Source organism: Diceros bicornis, chromosome 21 (genome assembly GCF_020826845.1).
Source record: "Diceros bicornis minor isolate mBicDic1 chromosome 21, mDicBic1.mat.cur, whole genome shotgun sequence".
NCBI lineage: Eukaryota > Metazoa > Chordata > Mammalia > Perissodactyla > Rhinocerotidae > Diceros > Diceros bicornis.
Window position 1 is genome coordinate 6,526,127 of NC_080760.1, and position 23,829 is coordinate 6,549,955.

General features: G+C 45.3%; 1 protein-coding gene across 10 annotated transcripts in view; it reads right to left on the reverse strand.

The window, feature by feature from the left end:
- LOC131419435 (ral-GDS-related protein-like) overlaps positions 1-22,691 on the reverse strand; it is a 48,518-nt gene extending 25,827 nt beyond the window's left edge. For 4 of the 10 annotated variants that reach the window (XR_009223233.1, XR_009223232.1, XR_009223234.1 and 1 more), the window contains exons 1-3: positions 22,567-22,691; positions 3,710-3,812; positions 2,254-2,356 (exon numbers count right to left, since the gene is read on the reverse strand). Coding sequence is in view for 2 of the 10 variants with exons in the window: in XM_058564517.1 (XP_058420500.1) it covers positions 1,705-1,754; positions 2,254-2,356; positions 2,764-2,973 (363 nt within the window). In the remaining 8 variants the exon portion in view is untranslated. Of the gene's footprint in view, positions 1-69; positions 727-1,698; positions 1,755-2,253; positions 2,357-2,727; positions 3,037-3,709; positions 3,813-22,566 lie in introns of those variants that run through there. The other 6 variants (XM_058564517.1, XR_009223236.1, XR_009223237.1 and 3 more) reach the window with 6 other exon arrangements.
- Positions 22,692-23,829: the final 1,138 nt, after the last annotated feature.

Consider the following 23,829-nt stretch of genomic DNA (forward strand, 5'->3'; position numbering starts at 1 on the left):
GGAACCTCCTCTCTTGATTTGAGGCCTCCAGTTGGGAGGGCAGAGGCCCTCCCCCACAGGCACACTCACCTGCTGCTGCTGCTGCTGCTTCTCCTGCACTCTCTGGGGGTTGCTCTCCGGGGGGCAAATGTGGAGGGCCCCTCCTGCCAGAGTCGAGGACAGTGTCAGCGAGACCATACTCCCCTCACCCCATTTCTCTCGAGCACCACTGGCCTCTGACCCTGAACATCTGACTCGAGTGAACTGGCACCAATGCCACTCCACCCTGCAAGGTCTTGTGATTCCAGAACAAGCCCAGCTCCAACTCTCACTCTGGGTGTGAGCTCGGGCTTTCGGCCTGGCCTCCCCGAGCCTGTTTCCTCATCTGGAAAGTGTGAGAACTCCTGCTACCTCACAGGTTCTCCTGAGGACTCACTGTCGCATGACTGTCATCATTGTTCTGGCCCTCACCCCTCCAGGGGGAGCAGGCAGAAAGCTCCCACATTCCTTTCCTCCCTCTTACCTCATTACCACCCTGTGAGGCCTGCACCACACAATCACCACACAATCACCATACCTCCATTTCCCTGATGGGGAGACAGAGGCCCAAACAGGGGCAGTGAGTTGCTGAGGGGCCAACAGAGGAGAGGCCGCTTGCCCCTCTCAGCCAGAGGCCCTGTTCCAACATCCTTGCCTAACCCCCAGCCCCACCACTGACAACAGTCCTGTCCCCTGAGCTCTCAAAGCTTGGCCGTGGGCTGAGCCGTGGATGGAGAGGACGGGGTGTCTTGGGAGTCTGGTTGTTGAGTGGCTCCTGCGTGCCCCAGTCCCCTGGAGTGTCTCTCCCCCATGCCGGACAGAGGCAATGCCAAACCCTTCTCCTCCCCAAAGAACCACTCAGGATATTCGCCTGCACTGAACTCTTTCTTTATCCACTCAGGAACTGGACCCACAAAGTGCCACCTCTGATCAACAGAGAAGGGGGTGACAAGATGCTTTGCTTCCCCATTTACATGAAGCTCCTAACGTCCTTTCAACAGGATCCACTAAGAATCCATCAGTTGCCTAGATGCTACTCATAAGCCACCTGGGGCCTATGTCATTGCCAACCAGGCACTCAGGTGAGACTCCTGTGGTTGACTCGAGTGACTGCTCTAGGGGTCCAGTGGGGAGTCCCACAATGCACACAAATCTGTCTCTGGTCAGTTGTTCAGATCCAAGGATGAGCATCTCGTTTGTCCACCTGGGCCAGGGGAATCCCTTGCTGTGCCCGTCCCTGGGGTAGGCAGTGTGCCCTCCCCTTGGAGACATGGTGAAGATAGAAGGAGCAGCAGGGGCCTGGCTTCCTGAGGACAGGTTTAGGCTGAGGGATAAACCCACCCAACCACCCAACAGCCTGGAAGAAGCTACATCCAGCAGGATGGACGTGCTTGAAAGCCAGGGACCTGCTGATGGCGCCAGCTCGGCAACTCGTCCTGGAACAGCCCAGCCAACACCACTGTGTCCCATGACCAAAGCCTCCTGCCCAACAATGGCACCCCACCTGCCCATGGGCAGAACAGTTCCCTCTGCTTGTTAACCTGGACAAGATAGACGGGAATGTTTCAGAGAAAGTTCAAGTGAGAAATTATCAAAACCACAGCTTGCTCAGTCCCCCTCACCCCCGGCCCCTCCTCTCTTTCCAGACACCCAGCCTCCACTCTACCTTGGTCATCCATTCTCTGCTCAAGGACTCGTCTTGGCTATAGCTCTCCTTAAATTTTTCAGAGCTCTCCCTGAGGGGAAGGGAAAGAGGGAAGGATAAATTTAGGGATAATGTGAGGGGTCTAAGTGCATATCCTTTTCTTTGACAACCTGAGAGATTCAAACTGCCTGGAGGAGTGCTCTCACTGGGCTCCTCTGAGGGCTAAGGTCTCGTGGGACTGGGCGGGGGCTCTCCTGTTGGTCACTGGGGTCTCCATTCCCCAGCTATACAGAGCAGCTCTCTTTTGACCACTTTCAGTTTCAACTGGGCATAGAGTTCTGTTGCTATAAACACTTGAATATCTCCAATGTGGCTCACTCCAGTACCTGGCATTTAGGGAAACCGAGTCCTGAAGCAGAATTGGTGCACTAAGGACACCGGGAGACTTAGAGACCCGCCGCTGAGGCCCAGGCCCTGTCCCCATCATTTGCTGCCTCCCAGGAGTTCCCACCTGACTGAGGGGCCAATGGCAGACATTCAGGAGATCCCCCATCCACACTGGTCCTCCTATGGAGAGGGGCACTACCCACCAGGAAACTTCCCCCATGTGTTCTTCAGGTGGCATATGGATGTTTTCTGCAGAGCAGAGATGACAGTGCGGGGCGAGGAGAAGTTCTTCAGGATCTCGCACTCCTGAGGAAGGGAAGAGAATGAGCTGTGAGGTGGGGCACTGGAGCCCTGCTTGCTCTAGCTTCAGTCCCCTTCTATTTAAATCTTCCCTCCTGGATTAGACAGATGTTCCGGGAGCCCCAGAAGGGCACATTTAGGACCCAAAGTGTAACACTCACAAGGAGGAGGATTTTAGCTCAACCCAAGGAGGGAGCCAGGTAGGAAGTGAGCATCCCCGCACTGGGACCTGGAGTCAAGGTCAGCGTGCTCCTGGCAGGAAGGACCTAGGGACTTGCAGGGGCTTAGACCACACACTGCAATCCTGGGAGCTGATAAAGGTGGAGGCAGTTCCTGAGGCTCCAGAGAGGGGCTCCACTGGGCCTCCCACAGCACACCTGGGCCACCTGGATCCAGCGCTCCACCAGCCTCACCCTGTCCTGGGCCATCATGCTCGGGACCCCGAGGCAGGTGGTGATGGCGAGGTTGGCCACCCTTCTGAAGTGGTCGATATTGGCCCGGACGGTGTGTGCCAGGTGCTCATTGCCGGACTTGTTCCTCTTGCCCCAAGTGGAGCCCAGACACTGAGAGGGCACCACCTTCTGGAAGGGCTCCTGGGGAACAGGGGGAGTGTCACCCAGCATTGCCACACCCTAGCTCTGTGTCCACAGCCCACAAAGTCCCACACAAGGGTCATAATTTAGAGCTGGAGCTCAGGAAGCTCATGATGTGGCCTGAGCCTTGTTAGAGTCCCTGACTTTTATTCTCTGTCACTGCAGGTACCCAGCAGAGGATGACCCAGGACCCAATACTGGCAGGGAAGGGAGAGGGGCATTTGCATCCAGCCAATCCTGGCTAACTCCAAGCTCCAGATGGTGGCTCAGCTCCGCTCATCCCAAGGGGGCATCTTCCAACAACCTGATCCCCCCTCTGTCCCCCTCCCCATTCTGATGCACATTCCCCTGTGGCAGCTACAACCTCGGGCCTTGTCTGTCTCCCTCATAGTGAAGTACACATCAGGTGTCTAATAAGTCCTGAGGCTGTTGAGCCTCCTGAGCAGAAGGTTGGGCCACCAGGGACCTGACTGCACACAGTGAGTTCCCCTCCCCCACTGATGTGCCAGGCCCTGCTCACCCTTCCATCTCTTCTACCTCATGGATCTGGCACAGCCACTCTGTGCAGCAGGTCCTGTTAGTGTCCACCTCTACGGTCTGCAGGTGGACAGCAAATGTTGGGGGTTCAGAAAGTTGCCCAGGTCATATGGTTGGTAAGGGGTGGAGCCAGGATTCGGGCCCAGATCATAGAAGACTGGATGAGGCCTGGGGCAATGATGGCAGAGTGAAGGCCTACCCCACCCGCCCTGAGAGCCCAGCTGCTCACCGCATCCATCATGGTCAACTGCTCCACCACCAGCTTAGGAGGGAAGGCCATAGGTTGGGCTTATTCTCATGCTTCTTAGCCACAGGTGGAGATGGACTTCCCACTAGAAATGATGGTCCAAGTGACTCCAGCTCAGCAGCTCCCACTCCTGCTGCAGCCGATGTCGGTCCTTGCTCTAGCTCCAACACTGCTGATGGAGGGGACACTGTCTCCAGTGCTAGAGAGGGTGGTGTCAACGGAGCTGGAGCCAGCTCTACCTCCACCACTGCCCACAGCTCTGTTTCTGCTGCTGGCTGAAACTCTGGAGCTGACTCTGGAGCGGGATAAAGAGAAAAGTTCACTCACATAGCTGACTTTCCATGTGTCCTTCTAAATACAGGAAAGATCCCACTTCTCTTCCAGGAATAGCCAGCCTGCAGTCCCCTTTAGCCTCTGGCTCTGCCTCAGTGGCCTCCTAAACTCACAACAGACAAGGGAAATAGGGTCAAGGGAGCACAGCTCTGAACCAGACAAGGTTACCTGCATGTACGTCCCCTTTAGCTTGAAAAAGAGACAGCCCCTGACTGGTCCCACCCTAGTTCTGGTCCAACCCCATCATCTCAAAGTCCTGAATGTGGAGGCCCTCTGCTCCTGTTCTCATCTTAGAGCAGCACTGGATGGTGTGGGTGGCCTCATGCACCTGCCCCTTGTCTAATGAGTTGGTGGAGTTGAAACCATTGGGCAGCTACTCGATGACCTCTTGAGTGGAGTTCTGCAAAGACTGCCTGGGAGCTGGGCCAGAGGGAATCAGGGGCTGCCTGCACACTGCCACTGGGGCCGACCCCCAAGAGAAAGTCTGCTCCTCAGTTCAGGCACAGAATGCATCCTGGCAAAGAACTCTGGTCAGGAAGGGAAGGAGATGAAACCTTTAGGGCTCAATAACATACGAGTTGAGCAGCTCACCTTCTCATGCTGCCAGCCATGACCTGGGTATGAACATGACAGACCCACCAGACTTCCAACAACGAACAACCAGCTCCTGCCCAGGAATGGCCTGCCCCACATACCCTGCCTTCCCCACACCACACAGACACACAAACACACACAAACACATGATGAGGGGCCTGGATTTTGGGGTTTATCAGGTGGGATCACCGTTGTGTCCTGGTCTGCACTAACCTTTCCTGGGCTCCCCCATGTTACCCTTCACTGCTTCCTCTCAGACACCCAGAGGTGTCAGGGATGAGGGCTGAGCCAATGTAGGCAACAATCAAAAAGATTCTCTTTCTGGGCTTTTTTGAGCCCAGATCCTGCAAAAGTTGGGATACAACAACAAAACATTTTTGCCTCTTGACTGTCTCCCGTCAAGTGAGCTGGATGGGGCACTGTGTGTGCCTGGTTACCAGAGTTCAAAGATCTGTTGAGGCCTAGGACCAAGGAGATGGGATCATTTTTCAAGATTCCTATACCTGGACCCCTTACCTCAATCAGATTTCTCCAGAGCTGCCCCCTGAGCCCGGGCTGCTCACCCTCCTCTCTCATGTCACTTCCTGAACTGTACACAAGGAGCCTACACAGCCCTAGCCCCAGCTCCCTAGAAACCTAACTCAGGTCCTTGCTTTGAGGAGACAGAGATGAATGCAGACTTCCTTTAACTTACCAGTTCTTCATCCTGGGATAGTCCCTGTGCCTCTCAGGTCCTCCCCAGTCTCCAAATCTACACCAGGGGGATCAGGCTAGAATCTACTTCCTAGGGACCTCACCTGGTGTATATGAGATAATATCTATTACCCCTGTGGGCTGGTGTCACATGTACCTAAGGCACAAAATTAGAGATGGAAGAATAACAAGAAGGGGTGACAGGTAGCACAGAACACCACTCAAAACAGGCCTGGGTTCTAGCAATGTGATATTGGAACAGTCACTTCCAACTTGGCCTCATTTTCAGGTCAGCATCATGAGGGGGTTGAAACTAATGGAAATTTAGATACTGCCATCCTGCGGCATAAAACCATTCAATTGTTTACTGTTTTATGGACAATGAGACCCAAGGGCCTCATCTTGGTCTATGAGGTGGGCAGCCTCCACAGTGGTACCCAGTAAGCCCCACCCATGGTATAGCCATCCCCGTGGAACCACTAAGTAGTTAGTAACTGGCTTCTGAACATAATAACAGCCAAAGTGATGGGATGTCTTGTCTAAATTTTAACTACACAAGTCTTGCACTTCCTCTTACTCCGTCTTTCATGTTCCATCTCTCTCTCTTTCTCTGTCGAATCCCTGTAACTGAGGAATCAAATACCAGTGTTTTGGGACTGCCCAATGTGGAGGCCTATAGAGGAGAGAAACACGGGAGTGCCCAGGCCAACAGACAGAAAGAAACTCAGGCTCTCAGTCCAAACTGAACCCTGAAGGCTGAGAGTGACCTTTGGGGCTAGTCCTCCGCCAGTTGAACCTCAGTTGAGGCCACAGCACCAACCTGTTCAACTCACTGAGGCAGAGGCACCAAGCTGAAACGTGCCTGATTGCTAATCCACACAAATTGTGAGATAGTCAACATTTGTAGTTTTGAAATGCAAGGTTAGGGGCAATGAAGTCAGAGAGGGAAAGGTAACTGACACAGCCTACCAGGCCCTGGCCCTACCTTCCACCCCAGCTCCTGTTCTCTCCTCCCAGGCTCCCTCCAGCTGCACTGGCCACATTTCTAACCTCCTCTGGCCAAACTCACTTCTGCCTGTGAGACTCAGGACCAGTGGTGCCATCCCCCTGACACACTGCTCCCAGACCCCTGAAGAGCTGGCTCCATCTTGTCACTCTGGTCCCAGAAAACGTCACCCCAGTGAGGCCTTTCAGACCTTCCTGCCCAGTGATGCCCAGCCCTCCCTAACAGCCCCCTGCTGTGTTTCTCTACACCACTTGCTCTTTTCTTGCTCTTGTTTTGCTTTTGTTCATTTCCCCTCTAGGCTGTGAGCTCCTGGCAGGCAGGGACCACTTGGTCATTTTCATCCTGCACTTTGGCCCACCAGGGCACCTGGCACAGGGTGAGTGCTCAGTGCACAGCTGCTGAATGAGTACATGGGAAGATCTTGCACCCCACCCCCTACTTCTTACCAACTGTGATTGTGGAGATGAACACTAGAAATAGGAGGTACAAGTTGTTTCTGAGGCAGAGGGACAGCCAGAAAGACCTCTGCTTGACTCTTCTCTGCTCCAGGAGGTCAAGAAAAGTTCAGTGGACACCGTGTAAATTCCAGGTTTACAGGAGAAGGAAAGGACTTGATGTATATGTATATTATGTAATGGTTACCAAAATAAGTTTAGTTAACATCAATCACCAAGCAAACATAAAAGATTTTTTCCTGGTGATGAGAAGTTTTAGGATCTACTTTCTTAGCAACTTTCAAATGTACCACACAGCAATGTTAACTTGCATAGTGCTGTATATCAAGTATATCTCAATACAACTGAAAAAAATAAAAACAAAATCTAACTTGCCACCACTGACACAAGAGGCTGCCCGCCCCCTGGTGGCCAGCACTAGCACTGCAGCCCTCACCAAAACTCCACCAAACAGAAAGGAACCATTCTTCAGATGTCCTCAAGGCAGAGGCTCTCCAGGGTCCCAGAGGTAAAGGAGCAGGACCTGTCGGCTTCGAGAGAGTGGAGTGAATCTTGGGAGCCTACCTTTCCCCCCATCTTGCTGTCCCCTACCAGGTGTCTTCTTCATTCCTGAGGCATCCAACCTCAACCAGGACAACGACTCCCCCCTGTCTCCAGATGAGGACCCCGAGGATCCAACAAGAACTGGTCTTCTCCCTCATCTCTAGACTTGGTGTCCAGTGCTCTGGCATCTTGTTCCTTATCCCCAGTTCTCATCCACCTATGCCCCCATGTCTCCTCAGTTCTAAATGATCTCAAGTGAGTGGAAAGCATCTTCTCAACATTTCAGAGCACAGTAGGTCATCAACAGAGAACCTAGTCCAACAGACACATTGCGAGTGCATGGAACACTTGGAGTCACCTGCTGGATGCACTCCATTTTATACAGAAGGACCCTCACTGAGGTATTCTCTCCTGTTCCCAATGCCTACACAAGGGGAGGATGGACTCATCACAGTTCTGGGTGCCCACAGAGGTGGACTGCAGGATCCCAGTCCTGTGCTCCCCAGGCTGGGCCAAGGATGGGTCTGGAACAGACAGATAGGCAGAAACCTAGGAACCTTAGGGATTCCTCTGCCCATCTCTGGGTCCCTGGGCATGTATCTAGGAGAACGAATGCCATGGTCCCCTGGGAGAGCTGCCTCCCATCTCTCTCCCTCCTGCATCTTGTCACTTCCTCCGGGTCAGCTCTTTCTTGACTGCACCTCCATGGTCCCCACATGAGAATTCAGTGTGAGTGGGGGTGCCTATGCACATGCTATGATGAGGAGAGGAAAATGACCTCATATGGAGAAGGGTGGGCAGCAATCCTCTAAGATCTTAATGCCTCTCATTGCCAAAGGAGACTTGAGAGAAGGGGCGGAGCCTTGGCCAAGGAAGCTGGAGCTCTGTCTAGTCTTTGGGACCCGGACTCCCTCCTGTGGTCTGGGCCAGTACTTGCCTCTTTCTGGGCCAGTTTCCCAACTGTACAGTGAGGGGTAAGATGTGCAACAGCACAAGCGTGTGCTCAGCCAGGACAAGTCATCAGGCCCCATAGGTACATTAAGTATGTTTTAAGTGTATTGAAGACATTAATATTGCTGTGCAATCATCACCACGATCCATCTTTAGAAGTCTTTTCATCCTACAAAACTGAAACTCTATACCCATTCATGAATAACCCCCCATTCCTCCTCCTCCCAGCCCCTGGCAAACACCATTCTACTTTCTGTCTCTCTGAATCTAGCGATTTCAGCAACCTCATAGAAGGGAAATCACACAAGGTTGTAGTTTTATGACTGGCTTGTTTCATTTAAAGTAATATCCTGAAGGTTCATCCATGGTGTGCCATATCTTAGACTTTCCTTCCTTTGTTAAGGATGAATAATATGCCATTTTATGTATATATCACATTTTGCATATCCATACATCCCTGGACAGATAGCCTAGCCGGGCCCAAAACCAAGCCCAAAATAAAATGGGGCCCCAACCAGACTTTTATCAACGGTCCCCTGGAGACTACTTTCTTAAGCCACGTTCCATATATTTAATAAGGATCTAGTCTTGGGCCATGAGTTGTTTTTCAGAAACTACGTTTTTCCTCCTTGAGCAAGTTTCAACTGGTTTGAACCAGTGAGACCACAAGACGGCTGGCAAGACTCAAACCGTCAGTGCTGTTTGAGTCAAGTGACTGGCGGATGACGTAGGGGACCAAGAACTCAGCTGCCAATCATGTTAAGGACACTGTCTTTTGAACGTGGGATGTATGACAGAACATGAAAATCTACTTGCACAAAATGCGTAGGACTGCCTCCAACCTCCCACACCCACTCTTTTGCCCTTAAAAAGCCCTTTCAACTGCCCATTGGGGAGAAGGATTTAACCTTTGGCTCTGTCTCCCTGCTGGCCAACCTCGTAATAAAGCTTTTTCCCTTCTACAAGAGCGGTATCTCATGGTTGGCTTAAGGGGTGCATTGGGCAGCGAGCCCTTCCTCGGTTATGATGCTTGGGTGGCTTCTATGTTTTACCTATTATGAATACTGATGCTATGAATATGGGTGTTGAAATATGTTTTGAAGAATATGCTTTCAACTCTTTGGGGGCGTATATACCCAGAATTGAAATTGCTGGGTCCTATAAAATTATATTTTTAATTTTTTTTAGGAATTGCTATACTGATTTCTACAGCAACTATATATTTTATCTTCCCAAGACAGTGCACAAGGGTTCCAACTTCTCCACATCTTGACCAACACTGGTTCTATTCCTTTTCTTCTTCTTCTTCTTTTTTTTTTTTTTGGATGCCATCTTTTTTTTTTTGGTGGATGAATGTGAGGTGGTCTCTCACTGTATTTCTGATTTGCATTTCCCTAATGATTACTGATGATGAGCGTCTTTTCATATGCTTATTGGTTATTTGCAGATCTTCTTTGAGGAAACGTCTACTCATGTACTTTGTTCAAATTTGATTTGGGTTGTTTGATTTTTGTTGTTGAGTTTAGGAGTTCTCTATCTATTCTGGATATTAAGCCCTTGTCAGGCACATGGTTTGCAAATATGGTCGCCCATCCTGTGAGTTGTGCTTTTACTGTTGATAATGTCTTTTGAGATACAAAACTTTTTAATATCCATGAAGTCCAGCATGTGTACTTTCTTATTTTATTGGCTGCTCCTTGGGGGTCATATCCTTGAAATCATTACCAAATCCTATCTTGTAAAGTTTTGTCTTATGTTTTCTTCTAAGAGTATTATAGTTTTAGCTCTTACATTTAGGTCTTTGATCTATTGGGAATTAAGCTTTGTATATGGTGTTAGGTAAGGGTCCAAGTTGATTCTTTTGCATGTAGATATCCACATTTTCCAGCACAACTTGTTGAAAGGGCTTTTCCCCTTTGAATAATCTTGGCACCCTTGTCAAACATCATTTGATCACATGGGTGAGGGTTAATTTCTGGGCTCTCAATTCTGTTTCCATTGGTCAATATGTCTGTCTTTATGCTATGACAATGCAGTTTTGATACTGCAGATTTGTAGTAAGTTTTCAATCAGGAAGAATCAGTCCTCCAACTTAGTACCTTCTTTCAAGATTATTTTTGGTATCTGGGCTTACTTGAGATTCCATAAGAATTTTAGGATGGGTTTTTTTCTATTTCAGCACAAAACGTCCTTGGGATTTTGGTAAGGACTGCACTGGATTTGTTGATCTCTTTGGACAATGTTGACATCGTCACAATAAGGAGTCTTCCAATCCATGGTGATGGGATGTCTTTCATTTCTAGTAGTGCCGGGTGGTTGTTCAGGTTGAGGGGGCGGCACTCCTAGAGGTAGTCGTGCAGAAACCCACAATTCCTCCTCACTGTGCCTTCACCATTTCCTTAGAACTCATCGACCATCAACAGAAGAGAAAATGCATGTAAAATGCATGTGGGAAATTTGCAAGGACTGGGTGTGCCAGTCGGTGCGCACCCAGGATCCGAACCCGGGCCCCCAGTAGCGGAGCATGCGCACTTAACCGCTAAGCCACTGGGCAGGCCCTGGTGTCTTGTTTTAAACACATGACTTCTGTTGGTCCTTGATTTCCCCAGTTACACCTCAGCTGTCCTTTCACTGACCATTGTTGGTCACACACCCACTGCACCTGCCTCCAATCCTTCCCCTTCAACACCATAATCTCACACACAGCTCCTCCCGACACTATCATGGCATCTCCCACCACACGTCCCCTATACCTTCCATACAGCCATCAAAAAGCTTCACAAACACCATCACCATTTATGTCCAGTGGGCTGAGAGGGCTGCCCGTGCACTGGGAATCAGGAGTCACAGGGTCTGTCACTTGGCCTCCAATCACCTACTGTACCCCAGATGAAGGGCTTACCCTGAGGAGACATTCACTAGTAGCCAACTCCATCGAACAACAACATTTTTGCCCCAGGCTTCCTTCAAAATTATCCCCCCACTTTCTGCCCCAACTGATCCTTGAGGGGTCATTTTGGGGCAGCCTTTGAGGCCACCTTGGTGATTTTGTGCCCAGGCCCAGACAGCTCTTGGCCCACAAACACTTTAACCATAACCTCTGAAATCATATAGCACAGGTAACCAGTGAATGGGTGCAAATTACTGGTTTTACTTCAAGACACTTAAGGAATATTTCACACCAGGAGCATCCACTTTTGGGTTTTACTGTGGGCTGATATCACAAGGCTCTCGTTCAGTGAGCTTCTCTCTTCCCCAACCCCGTGAACAGCTTTCTCCAGGGTATACTGTGCAATGCATTATTGTCTCCTCTCAGCCTGCTTCTCTCAGGTCACAGGTCCCTTGAGTTTCCTGCCCTGACTAGCTACCACCAACCCATAGAAACAATGTCAGTCCTATAGCACTGGGTGTTCAGTTCTACTAGGATTGACTGACTGGACTGGGCACAGGTGTGGTGGCCCTACCCACACAAAATCAGGAAACTGAGGCAACTAAGAGGTATCAACAACCTTAACACAACATGGACAACAACTCCATAAGAACATATCCTAGCCCTTGAACAACAGTCTCATGAGTCTCTCGCCTAAATGGTTTTAGAAAATGGCCTGGCCCTAGACTGTCTATACCGGCCAAGGAAGGAGGGGTTGGTGCCTTTCCTAGAACCACACTTGCTGAGTGTACATCAACAGAGAAGTTCAAGCCTACCTCCACCAAATGGCCCAAGAGGTTAAAATATTGCATAATATTACCCAAATCTTTGAATAGATACCAAAGGCCCCCGAGATCACGGACCTATTTTCATGGCTGGTCTCTCCAAGTTGGGGACAATGGAAATGGACTGGATTTTAGATTGTTGCTTGTATAATCATAGGATTTGTTACTATAGCCCTCGTCGGATGTTTACTCTCTTGGCTACAACCTGCCATACTCCTAATAACTCCATTAATTACACTTATTAAATATACTAACCAACTTAAAATTAACCAATACCCTGATTAACTTAAAAATTCAAAATTTTTATGTGGAAAATCTGCTTAACATAGAATACACCGTTTTAAGCATTTCAAAGTATACATTTGTGTGGCTTTTAGCACAATGATTATGTCGTGTGGCTATCACCACTATCTAATTCCAGAACATTTTCAACACCCCCAAACAAACACATACTCATTCACAATCTATTTTCTGCTAACCCAAGCCCATGGAAACAACTCATCTGTTTTCTCCGCCTATGGATTTTCCTATTCTGGACTTTTCATTCAAACGGCATCATGTTATCTATTGTCTTTGTGGATGGCTTCAGTGAGCACACATGTTTCAAGGTTCACCTATGGCCTAGTATGTAGCAGTACTTAATTCCTTTTTATGGCTTATAATATCCTATATTATGAATAGGCCACATTTGGTTTATGCAGTCATAACTGGATAGAAATTTGGGTTTGTTCCACTTTTGGACCATTGTGAACACTGTTGCTTTGAATGTCTATGGGCAAGTTTGCTCTTTTGGACATATCTACCATGGGCCTCTCCAGGTCAATGGTAATTCTAGGTTTAAGATTTTAGAAAATGCCAAGCTGTTTTCTGCAGTGGCTGCATCATTTTACTTTCCCACCAGTAATGTATGTGGGTTTCCCTTTCTCCACATCTTTACCAACACTTGTTATTTTCCATTATGTTGAATATAGCCTTCATTTTGAGCATGAAATATTATCACATTGTGCTTTGAATTTGCATTTTCCTAATAATTAATGATACTGAGCAACTATCTTGTGCTTATTGGCCATCTATGTATTTCCTAGAGACATGTCTATTCCAGTTGGTTACCCCGTTTCATTGACTTGTCTTTTATAATTGAGTTCTAAGAGATCTTTATATATTCTCAAAATAAGAGCCTTCTCACTTATATAAGTTGCAAATAGTAGGAGACATCAAAGACCCACTTTTAATAATGGATAAAATATCCAGACAGAAAACAGGAAATAGCAGACACGAAAACATTAAATACTAAATGGAGCTATCAGACACACACAGAACATTTTACTGGACAGCAACAAAATGCACACTCTTCTCATGGGCACACAGACTATTTTCCAGAACAGATCATGTGTTAGGTCACAAAACAAGTCTTAACAAGATTAAGAAGACTGAAATAATGCCAGGTAACTTTTCTAAACACAGTGGCATGAAACCAGAAGTCAATAACAGAAGGAAAACTGGAACATTCATAATACGTGGAAGTTCAACAAAAACTCTTAAACTTAAAAGTAGATCAGGGGGCTGACAGGTGCTGTAGCGGTTAAGTGCGTGTGCTTCGCTGCTGGTGGCCCGAGTTTGGATCCTGGGCACGCATCGATGCATGCTTGTCAGGCCATGTTGTAGTGGCATCTCGCATAAAGTGGAGGAAAATGGGCAAGGATGATAGCTCTGGGCCGGTCTTCCTGAGCAAAAAGAGGAGGATTGCCATGGATGTTAGCTGAGGGTTGATCTTCCTCACACAAAAAAAAAGGTAGATCAAAGAAGAAATCAAAAGGGAAATTAGAAAATAGCTCAAAACATACAAAAAGAAACAATAGGGGCCGGTCCGGTGGTGCAAGTGGTTAAGTGTGTGTGCTCCACTGTGGCGGCCCGTGGTTCGCCGGCTCAGATCCCGGGTGTGCACCGACGCACCGCTTGGCAAGCTATGCTGTGGTGGCGTCCCATATAAAGTGGAGGAAGATGGGCACGGATGTTAGCCCAGGGCCAGTCTTCCTCAACAAAATAAAATAAAATAAAATAAAAGAGGATTGGCAGATGTGAGCACAGGGCCAATCTTCCTCAGCAAAAAAAAAAAAAGAAAGAAAGAAAGAAAGAAACAATAAACACACCAAAACTTCTAGGATGCAGAAAAAGTAGTAGTAAGAGGACAGTTTATCGTGATAAACTTGTACATTATAAGAGAAGAAAGATGTCAAAGAAACAACCTGACTTACAACACACAGCATTAAAAAAAGAAAAAATGAAACCCAAAGTTAGCAGAAGGACGGAAGTCACCAAGAAGAGAGTGGAAAAAAATTGAAAGACAGTATGGAAGATCAATAAAAGTAAAAGTAGAGTTTTGGAAAAAATAAAATTGAAAAACCCTTAGATAAAATATCTAGGAAAACAAAGATAGATGACTCAAACTAAATCAGAAATGAAAAAGGAGGCATTACAACTGATGCTTCAGAAAGAAAAAGATCAGAAGAGACTATTCTGAACTAGTGTACACTCATAAATTGGGTAACCTAGACAAAATAGATAAATTCCTAGAAACAACCTATGAAAGCTGAATCATGAAGAAATAGAAATCTTGAACAGATCAGTAACAAATAAGCAGACTGAATCAGTAATCAAATACAGCCCAACGAGAAGGGCCTACTCCACTCTACCTGACCTTAGCCAGCCTGCCCCAATGCCAGGCTGACTCCTGTGGACCTAGCTGGCTCCCTGTAAGTTTCTGCAAATCCAGAAACCAGGCCCCTGGCTCACCCTGGAGCATGCCAGCTCTGGTGGCCTCAAGCAGCATCCTTGACACCAGGCTCCCACCAGGCTCCTGGGAACCCAGGGCCCCATCTCAGCCTAGGGGCTGCCATCTTAAACAGCCCAAGGTGGCTCTTGTGACCACAAGTGATGTCCTTGGCACCAGGCTCCTGGTGGGCTCTGGTGAATCCAGACACTGGCTCACCCAAGTTCCTGCGTACTCCAGGCAGCCACAGGCAACACTCAGCCACAGGCAGCTTTTGTACCAGGGCACTCAGTGGGCTCCCACATCCCCAAGACCCCAAGTCACTCCAGCACTTGCTGGCTCCAGCAACCCCAGGAAGATTCCATGGCACCAGGCTCCCCAAGAGCTGCTAGGGAACTCAGGCCCATGGCTCACCACACCACTTGCCAGTTCCAGGAGCCATAGACAGCTCTCATGGAACCAGGCCCCTGGCAGGCTCCCACAAATCCAGGCCCCCAGTTTACCCAGGTGCTTGCTGACTCAGGCGGCCCCAGGCAGCTCCCATGGCACCAGGCACCGGCAGGTTCCCATGAACCCAGGCTTCCATCTTGACCCATTGCCTGCTGGCTTCTGCAGCCTCAGGCAGCTCCTGTGGCCCCAGGCTCCCAGCAGGCTCCCAGGAATCCAGACTTCTAGCCTACCACAGCACAAGCTGTCTCTCGTGGTGCCAGGCTCCTGGCAGTCTCCCGTGAACCAAGGCTCTCAACTCATCCTAGCACTGGTGAACTCTCATGGCCCTGGATGACTCCTGTGGCTGCAGGCTCTCAATGAGGACCTGCCAAACCAGGCTCCAGTGGGGCTACTCATGAACTCAGGGTCCCTGCTGTGCCCAGGGCCAGACACAATACCATAGACCCAAGCTTTTCACTCACCCCAGTACCAGGCTGCCCAAGGACTCCAGCAGCAAGCCTGCCCCTGGACATTACCAGATGGCCTACAAGGATCCCTAGATGGGATGACTGTGAAGGCTTTGGTTTGCTAAAGAAAGTCTGTAAAGAGTGGAAGAGGTGCCTACTTCCTCAAATTTGCAGACACCAATGGAGGCCACAAGGATCATGAATAATCAAAAACCCATCACACCCCCAAAGAAAAAGAATAAAACTCCAATGACTGACCAAGCAATGGAGATATAGGAACTATGTGACAAGGACTTCAGAACAACCCTCTTCGAGAAATTCATAAAACTCTAAGGAAACATAGATAGACTACTAAATGAAATAAGGAAACAGTGCATGAACAAGTGAGAAGTTCACTGTAGAAACAGAAATCATTAAGGAAAAACAAACAGAAATCCTAGAGTTGAAGAACACAATGTCTGAACTGAAGAATTCAATAGAGAGCTTCTAAATCAGATTCAACTATAACAAGAAATAATTAGTGAACTAGGAGATGTGTCATTTGTAATCATCCAGTCAAAGAAGCAAAAAGAAAAATGGGAATGGATAGGAATGGCGAAAGGCAGTGTGAATTGTGGGATACCATGAAAAGAAATAGATAAGCATTATTAAAGTACCAGAGGAGAAGACAGGGATAAAGGAAAAGAGTGTTTACTTAAAAAAAATAGCAGCTGACACCTTCCCAAATCTGGAGAGAGATTTACACATCCAAGGTCCTGAAGCCAATCTGTCAACCTAAAATTTCAAACTAGAACTTTCTTCTCAAAGACACATTATAACAAAACTATCTGAACTCAAAAAAAGGATCAAACAACATGATCAAGTTCAACATGATGCAAATCAATGAATGTGATACACCACATTAATAGAATGAAAGATAAAAATCACAAAATAATCTCAATCGATGCAGAAAAAGCAGTTTGACAAAATTCAACAGCCATTCATGATAAAAATTCTAAATAAAGGGTTACAGAAAGAACATACCTGAACATAATAAAAGATTTACATGACAAACCCATAGCTAACATCATATTGAACAGTGAAAGGTTGAAAGCTTTCTTGCTAAGACAAAGAACAAGACAAGGGTGCCCAGTCTCAACACCACTCTTCAACATACTGCTGCAAGTCTCACCCAGAGACATTTGGCAACGAAAAGAAATAAAATACATCTAAATTGGAAATGAAGAATCAAAGTGGTCTCTGTTTGCAGATGATATGATTTTATATAGAGAAATACGTAAGGACTCCCCCCCAAACTGTTAGGACTAATAAACGAATTCACTCAAGCTGCAGGAGACAAAATCAACATGTAGAAATCTGTTGCCTTTCTGTACACTCACAATGAACTATCTAAAAAAGATATAAAGAAAAAAATCCTACTTACAATAGCATCAAAAACAGTAAAATACTCATAAATAAATTTAACCAAGAAGGTGAAAGATCTAGACACTGACAACTATAAGACATTGATGAAAGAAATCAAAGACACAGAGAAATGAAAAGATATCTTATGTTCATGAATCAGAAGAATTAATATTGTTAAAATGTCCATGCTACCCAATGCCATCTCAAGATTCAATGCAATTCCTATTAAAATTCCCATGACATTTTTCACAGAAATAGGACAAACAATCCTAATATTCATATGGATCCACAAAAGACCTCCAATAACCAAAACAACCCTAAGAAAGAAAAAGCTGAAGGCATCACATTCCTGATTTCAAATTTTATTACAAATCTATAGTAATAAAAATGGTAATGATACAGGTGTAAAAAGAGACACATAGACCAAGAGAACAGAATCAAAGGCCCAGAAATAAAACCACACACATACACTTTGCTAAAAGTTGATGAGTCAGCTAAGAAGACTCCATGGGGAACAGATAGTTTCTACAATAAATGGTGTTGGGAAAACTGGATAACCACATGCAGAAAACTGAAATTGGACCCCTATTTTACAACACTCTAAAAGTAATCCCAAATTGAATTAAAGACTTAAATGCAAGACACCAAATATAAAACAACTAGAAGAAAATATAGAGAAAGCAGCCCCAAGAAACTCATCTTGACAATGATTTTTTTGGATATAACATCAAAAGTGCAAACAACAAATGTAAAACTTAACAAGTGGGATGACATCAATCTAAAAATCTTCTGCACAGCCAATAAAATAATTGGCAAATTAAGGGGTTAATATCCACGGTATATAAGAAACTCTTACAACTCAACAGCAAAGAAATCAACAAAACAATATGAAAATGGTCAAAGGACCTGAATAGATACTTTTCCAAAGAAGACATAAAAATGGTTAACAGGTACATGAGAAGATGCTCGTAATCACTCATCATCAGGGAAATAAAATCAAAACTACAATGAGATATCACCTCACATCTGCTAGAATGGTTATTTTCAAAGAGACAACAGACAACAAGTGTTGACGAGGCTGTGTAGAAAAGAGAACACTGTGCACTGTTGGTATGAATGTAAATTCCTACAGTCACTATGGAAAAAATTTGGAATTTTCTCAAAAAAATAAAAATAGTAATACTATATAAATGAGCAATTCCCCTTCTGGTTGTATATGCAAAGGAAATGAGGTCACTATTCTGAAGAGATATCTGCACCCCTATGTTCATTTCAGTATTAATCACAAACTGAGGACGTGGACACAATCCATGTGTCCATCAATGGATAAATAGATAAAGAAAATGTCAGACATATGTATATATACATGAAATATATAGCGGAATATTATTTAGCCATGCAAGAGAATGAAATCTTGCATTTTGTAACAACACAGATGGAACTTGAGGCATTACGCTAAGTGATATAAGTCAGACAGACAAAGACAAATACTATATATTCTCACCCATATGTGAAATCTAAAAAAGCCCAACTCAAAGGAATAGAGGCTAGAATGGTGTTTGCCAGGACCTTGGGCATGGGGGAAAAAGGGAGAGGTAAGTCAAAGTGCACAAATTTCTAGCTGTAAAATGAATAAGTTTTGGGGATCTAATGTACAACATGGTGACCATAATTAACAATAATATATTATAGACTTGAAAGTTGTTAAGAGAGTAGATCTTAAAATTGATCGCTAGAAAAAACAAGTTAATTATGTGAGGGAATGGAGGTGCTAACTCACTGTATTGTGGTAATTCTTTCACAAATCATCATCTTGAACACCTAAAACTTACATGTGTTATATGTCACTAATATTTCAAGAAATATAAAAAAAAAATCTCTCAACAAATTAAAACCCAGGACCATATGACTGCAGTGGTGAATTCTACCATACATATAAAGAAGTTTTAAAAACAAGCCTTCTTACACTCTGTCAAATATTGAAAAAGAGAGAATACTTCCAAACTCATTTTACAATGCCAGAATTACCCTGATACCAACACTAGACAAGGACACTAAAAGAAAATAAAATTACAGACCATTACCCCTGATGAACATAGACACAAAAATCCTCAACAAAATACTAACAAATTGAATTCAACAGCGTATTAAAAGAATTATACACTACCACCAAGTGAAATTTATTCCTGATATATAAGGGTAGATTAACACACAAAAATCGATCAATGTAATATGCAACATCAAGAAAATGAAGGGGAAAAAACATGACCACGATTGATGGACAAAAACCAGTTGACAAAATTCAACACCCTTTCATGATAAAACACTCGAGAAACAAGGAATAGGAGGAAAAACACACAGCAAACACAAAACTCAGTGATGGAAGACTGAAAGCTTTTCCTGAAAGCTCTAAGATCATGAACAAGGCAAGGATGCCCACTTTCACCACTTCTATTCAACACAGTACTGAAGTTCAAGCCAGAACCATGAGGCAATAAAAATAAATAAATAAAAGTCACCCAAATTGGAAAGAAAGAAGTAAAACGATCTCTGTTTGACGATGATATCATCTCATATGTAGAAAATCGGAAAGACTCCACAAAAAGCAGTTTGATCTAACAGAGAATTCAGGAAAGTAGCAGGATACAAAGTCAATACACAAAAATCAGTTGCATTTCTATACATGAACCGGGAGCTCTCTGAAAAGGAAATTACAAAAACAATTCATTTATATCAGAAAGAATAACATGCTTAGGAATTAACTTAACCAAGGAGGTGAAAGGCTTGCACCATAAAAACTACGAAACATTTCAGAAAGAAATTAAAGAAGACATACATAAATGGACAGATATCCCATATTCATGGATTGGAAGGTTTAGTATTGTTAAAGTGTCAATATTACCCAAAGCAGTCTACAGATTCAATGTAATCCCTATCTAAATCCTAATGATGTTTTTTGCAGAAATAGAAAAACCCGTCCTAAAATTCACATGGAATCTCAAGGGACTCAGAATAACCTAAACAATCTTGAAAAAGAAGAACAAAACTGGAGGACTCACACTTCCTGATTTCAAAACTTACTACAAAGCCACAGTAATCAACAGTATGGTATTGGCATAAAGGCAGACATAGAGACCAATGGCATAGAATAGCTAGCCCAGAAACAAACCCTCACATATATGGTCAAGTGATTTTTGACAAGGGTGCCAAGATAGTGCAATGGAGAAAGGTTTCTTGTCAACAAATAGTACTGGGAAAACTGGATATCTGCATACAAAAGAATGAACTTGGACCCTCATCCAACACCATATACAAAAATTAACTCAAGGATATAAATGTAAGACCTAAAATAAGAAAACTCTTAGAAGAAAACAGGACAAAATCTTTATGACACCGGACTTGCAAATGATTTCTTGGATATGACACCAAAGGCACAGGTAACGAAAGAAAAACAACGGACAAATTGGACTCCACGAAAATTTTATAAGTTGGTACATCAAGAGGCACTGTGCATAGAGTAAAAAGGCAACACACAGAGTGCGAGAAAATATTTGCAAATCATATTTCTGACAAGAGACTGGTATCCGGAATATACAGAGATGTCTTAAAACTGAACAACTAAAAAACAAGCCAATTCAAATATGGGCAAAGGACTTGAAGAGATAGTTCTCCAAAGACTTATGAATGGCATATAAGCACATGAAAAGATGCTCAACACCACTAATCATTAGGGAAATGCAAATCAAAACCACAATGAGACACCACCTCACACCCACTAAGATGAGTGCTACAGGAAAGACAGAAAACAACATGTGTTGGACAGGATGCGGTGAAATGGGAATCCGTGTACACTGTTGATAGGAATGTAAAATGGTGCAGCCGCTATGGAAAACAGTATGAATGTTCCTCAAAAAATTGAACATAGAATTATCACATGATCCAACAATTCCACTTCTGGATATACACCCAAAAGATCTGAAAGCAGAGCCTTGAAGAGATATTTGTACACCCATGTTTAAAGCAGTATTATTCACAATAGCTAAAACGTGGAAACAACCCCAGTGTCCACTGACACATGAATGGATACACAAAATGTAGTATATCCATACAACAGAATATTATTCAGCATTACAAAGGAAGCAAATTCTGCAATATGCTACATGTGTATTAACCTTGGGGACATTATGCTAACAGAAATAAGCCAGTCACAAAAAGAAAAATACTGTATGATTCCACTAACATGAGGAACTGAGATTAGTCAAAATCACAGAGATGGAAAGTGGAATGGTGGCTGCCAAGGGCTGGGGGGAGGGGAGAAGGGAGACTTACTCTTTAATAGGTATAGAGTTTCAGATTTATAAGAGTTATGGGGATGAATGGTGGCGATGACTGTGCAACAGCGTAAATGTATTTAACGCCACTGACGTATACACTTAAAAATGGTTAAGATGTCACGCTTTTTGTTATGTATATTTTAACTCAATATACAAAAAGAAAAAAAAAAGAAATTAGCTATCAAGGCACAAAAAGACGTAGTGGACTTTTAAATACATATTGCTAAGTGAAAGAACCCAACTGGAGAAGGTTATATACTCTGTTCCATAGTTTTCATATATTCCAATCACACGACATTCTAGACAAGGCAAAACCATAGAAACAGTATAAAGATCAGTGTTGCCAGGAGTTGGAAGGCAAGGGATGAAGAGGCAGAGCACAGGGAATTTAGGGCAATCCAATTCTTCTGTAGGCTCTGTCATGGTGGATACATGAGATCATGCATTTGTCAAAATCCAAGTACGTGACAGTGAGACAGTGAACCCTAATGTAAACCACTGACTTGGTTACGAACACTGTAGCAGCATCAGCTCCTCACTTGTAAGGAATGAACCACACTAACACAGGTGGTCATGCAAGAAGTTAACAGTAGGGGAAACTGTGGGAGAGGAGGGAGAAACGCTCTGCACTGTCTGCTGAATTTCTCTGTCCATCTAAACTTTCCTAAAAACAATCTATTAATTAAAAATTAATCAATGGAAGGTAGGGAGTGGGTAGAAATATGGAGGAAACAAGAATATCAGAATATTAATAAGTGTTGAAGCTGGGTAATAGGGACATGGGGGGCTATCACACTTTTCTGTTTAATTTGTGTATGTTAAAGGTTTTCCACAATAAAACATTTTTAAAGCTCCAGGTTAAATCTAGATTATATGTACAAAGAATCAAAGAATGTGAAGAAAACATATTTTTGAAGCAAGTACTCAAGGGGTACACTGAGGGAACGTGCAATCACACTGGATAGAGAGTGAACGTCCTGGTTCCACCAGGAAGGTTCAGAGCTCAGTGAGCAAGGCAGGAGACAGCACAGTCAGGAAAGTGACAGATAATGAACACGGAAAAATGTTCGCCCTCACTGGTCACAGAAATGCCAACGATGGGCCCTGACAGAACTGCCAGAGGATTTACAACGTTGTGACACTCACAGTTAGAGCGGGCTCAGGGACAGTGTACCACGTCCTGTGAGAAGGCCAATCATCACCGGCTTTCTGGAGGGCAAACCTCTCAAACCCTGGAACTTGCAGGCCACTTGCCCGGCTGTTCTGTTGTACAAAATCTGTCTAAAAACAAAGGTATTGGGTAAAGATGATAGACTGAATAAATACATGTAGAGCCCCCTTGACATAAAATCCCTAAAAAATGACCCAAAGATTCTTTGATTGTTGAACAAATTCATAATAGCCCTGAGAACCATGAAGAGAGCCGACATTTTGAGGAAGACCTCAAAGAGACACAGCAGCTGGTGACCGGGGACCCCAGTGGGGAGCTCCTGGTGGGCCATGGAAACCAAGCCAGAGTGCCCTCTCCCTCTCCCCCTCCTCCCCCTGCCGCTCACCTAACACCTCTTGCATCGCCCCTCCACTCCCAGCCACTGCCCACATCACACTCCAGGAACACAGGAACAGAGGCACAGGGTGCCCTTTCCACCAGCACATCTGTCCTCTTGTTTTCTGCACCTCCCCAGGCGGTGAAGCCCAGCCCTGCACCTCCTCAGGGCCCAGCACGCTCCTCCCTGACCCTCAGGCTCCTCCTCTCCATCCGATCCTACCTGCAGCAACTGTTAGCTCATCTCCACCTTACAAACAAAACTCTCCCTTGGACGCATGCTCCTTTTTGGCTATTGTCCACTTTCCTGACTCCCCTTCATGGCTAAACCTCTTAAGTAAAGTGTCTCATCCCTACTGCCCTCCCATGGCCCCCCTTCACCCACTCTAGACCCAGCTTCATTCCCACCCTTTCAAGGAGTCTGAGGTCACCAGTGATCCCATGTGGCCAAGTCCAGCCATCTTTTCTCCATTCTGATCAGAGCTGTATCCCACCCAGCTGAGCACCCCTCCTTTCTGCAATACCCTTTTCCCCTTGTGTCTCCTGCAACTCCATGCTCCACCGTTTCAGTCTCCTTTCCTGGACCCTCTTCAGCTGCACCTCTCTAAACACGGCCTGCTCCTAGGCTGGGCCCTCATCCCTTCTACAGCTGCAGTGTCTCCAGGAGACCTCATTCACTTCCATGGTTTTAAACATTTCTGACCTCATCCTGACTCTGCAGACACACTGATGCAACTTTAAGAGGATAAGTGCTGGCTCCCCAGTGTCAGCACCTAAGAAGTATTTCAGACTCGATTCCTTTCAAAATTTTACTGTCATGAGTTCCAAAATAGCATCAAATATTTCCAAAAAGGAGGAAAAAT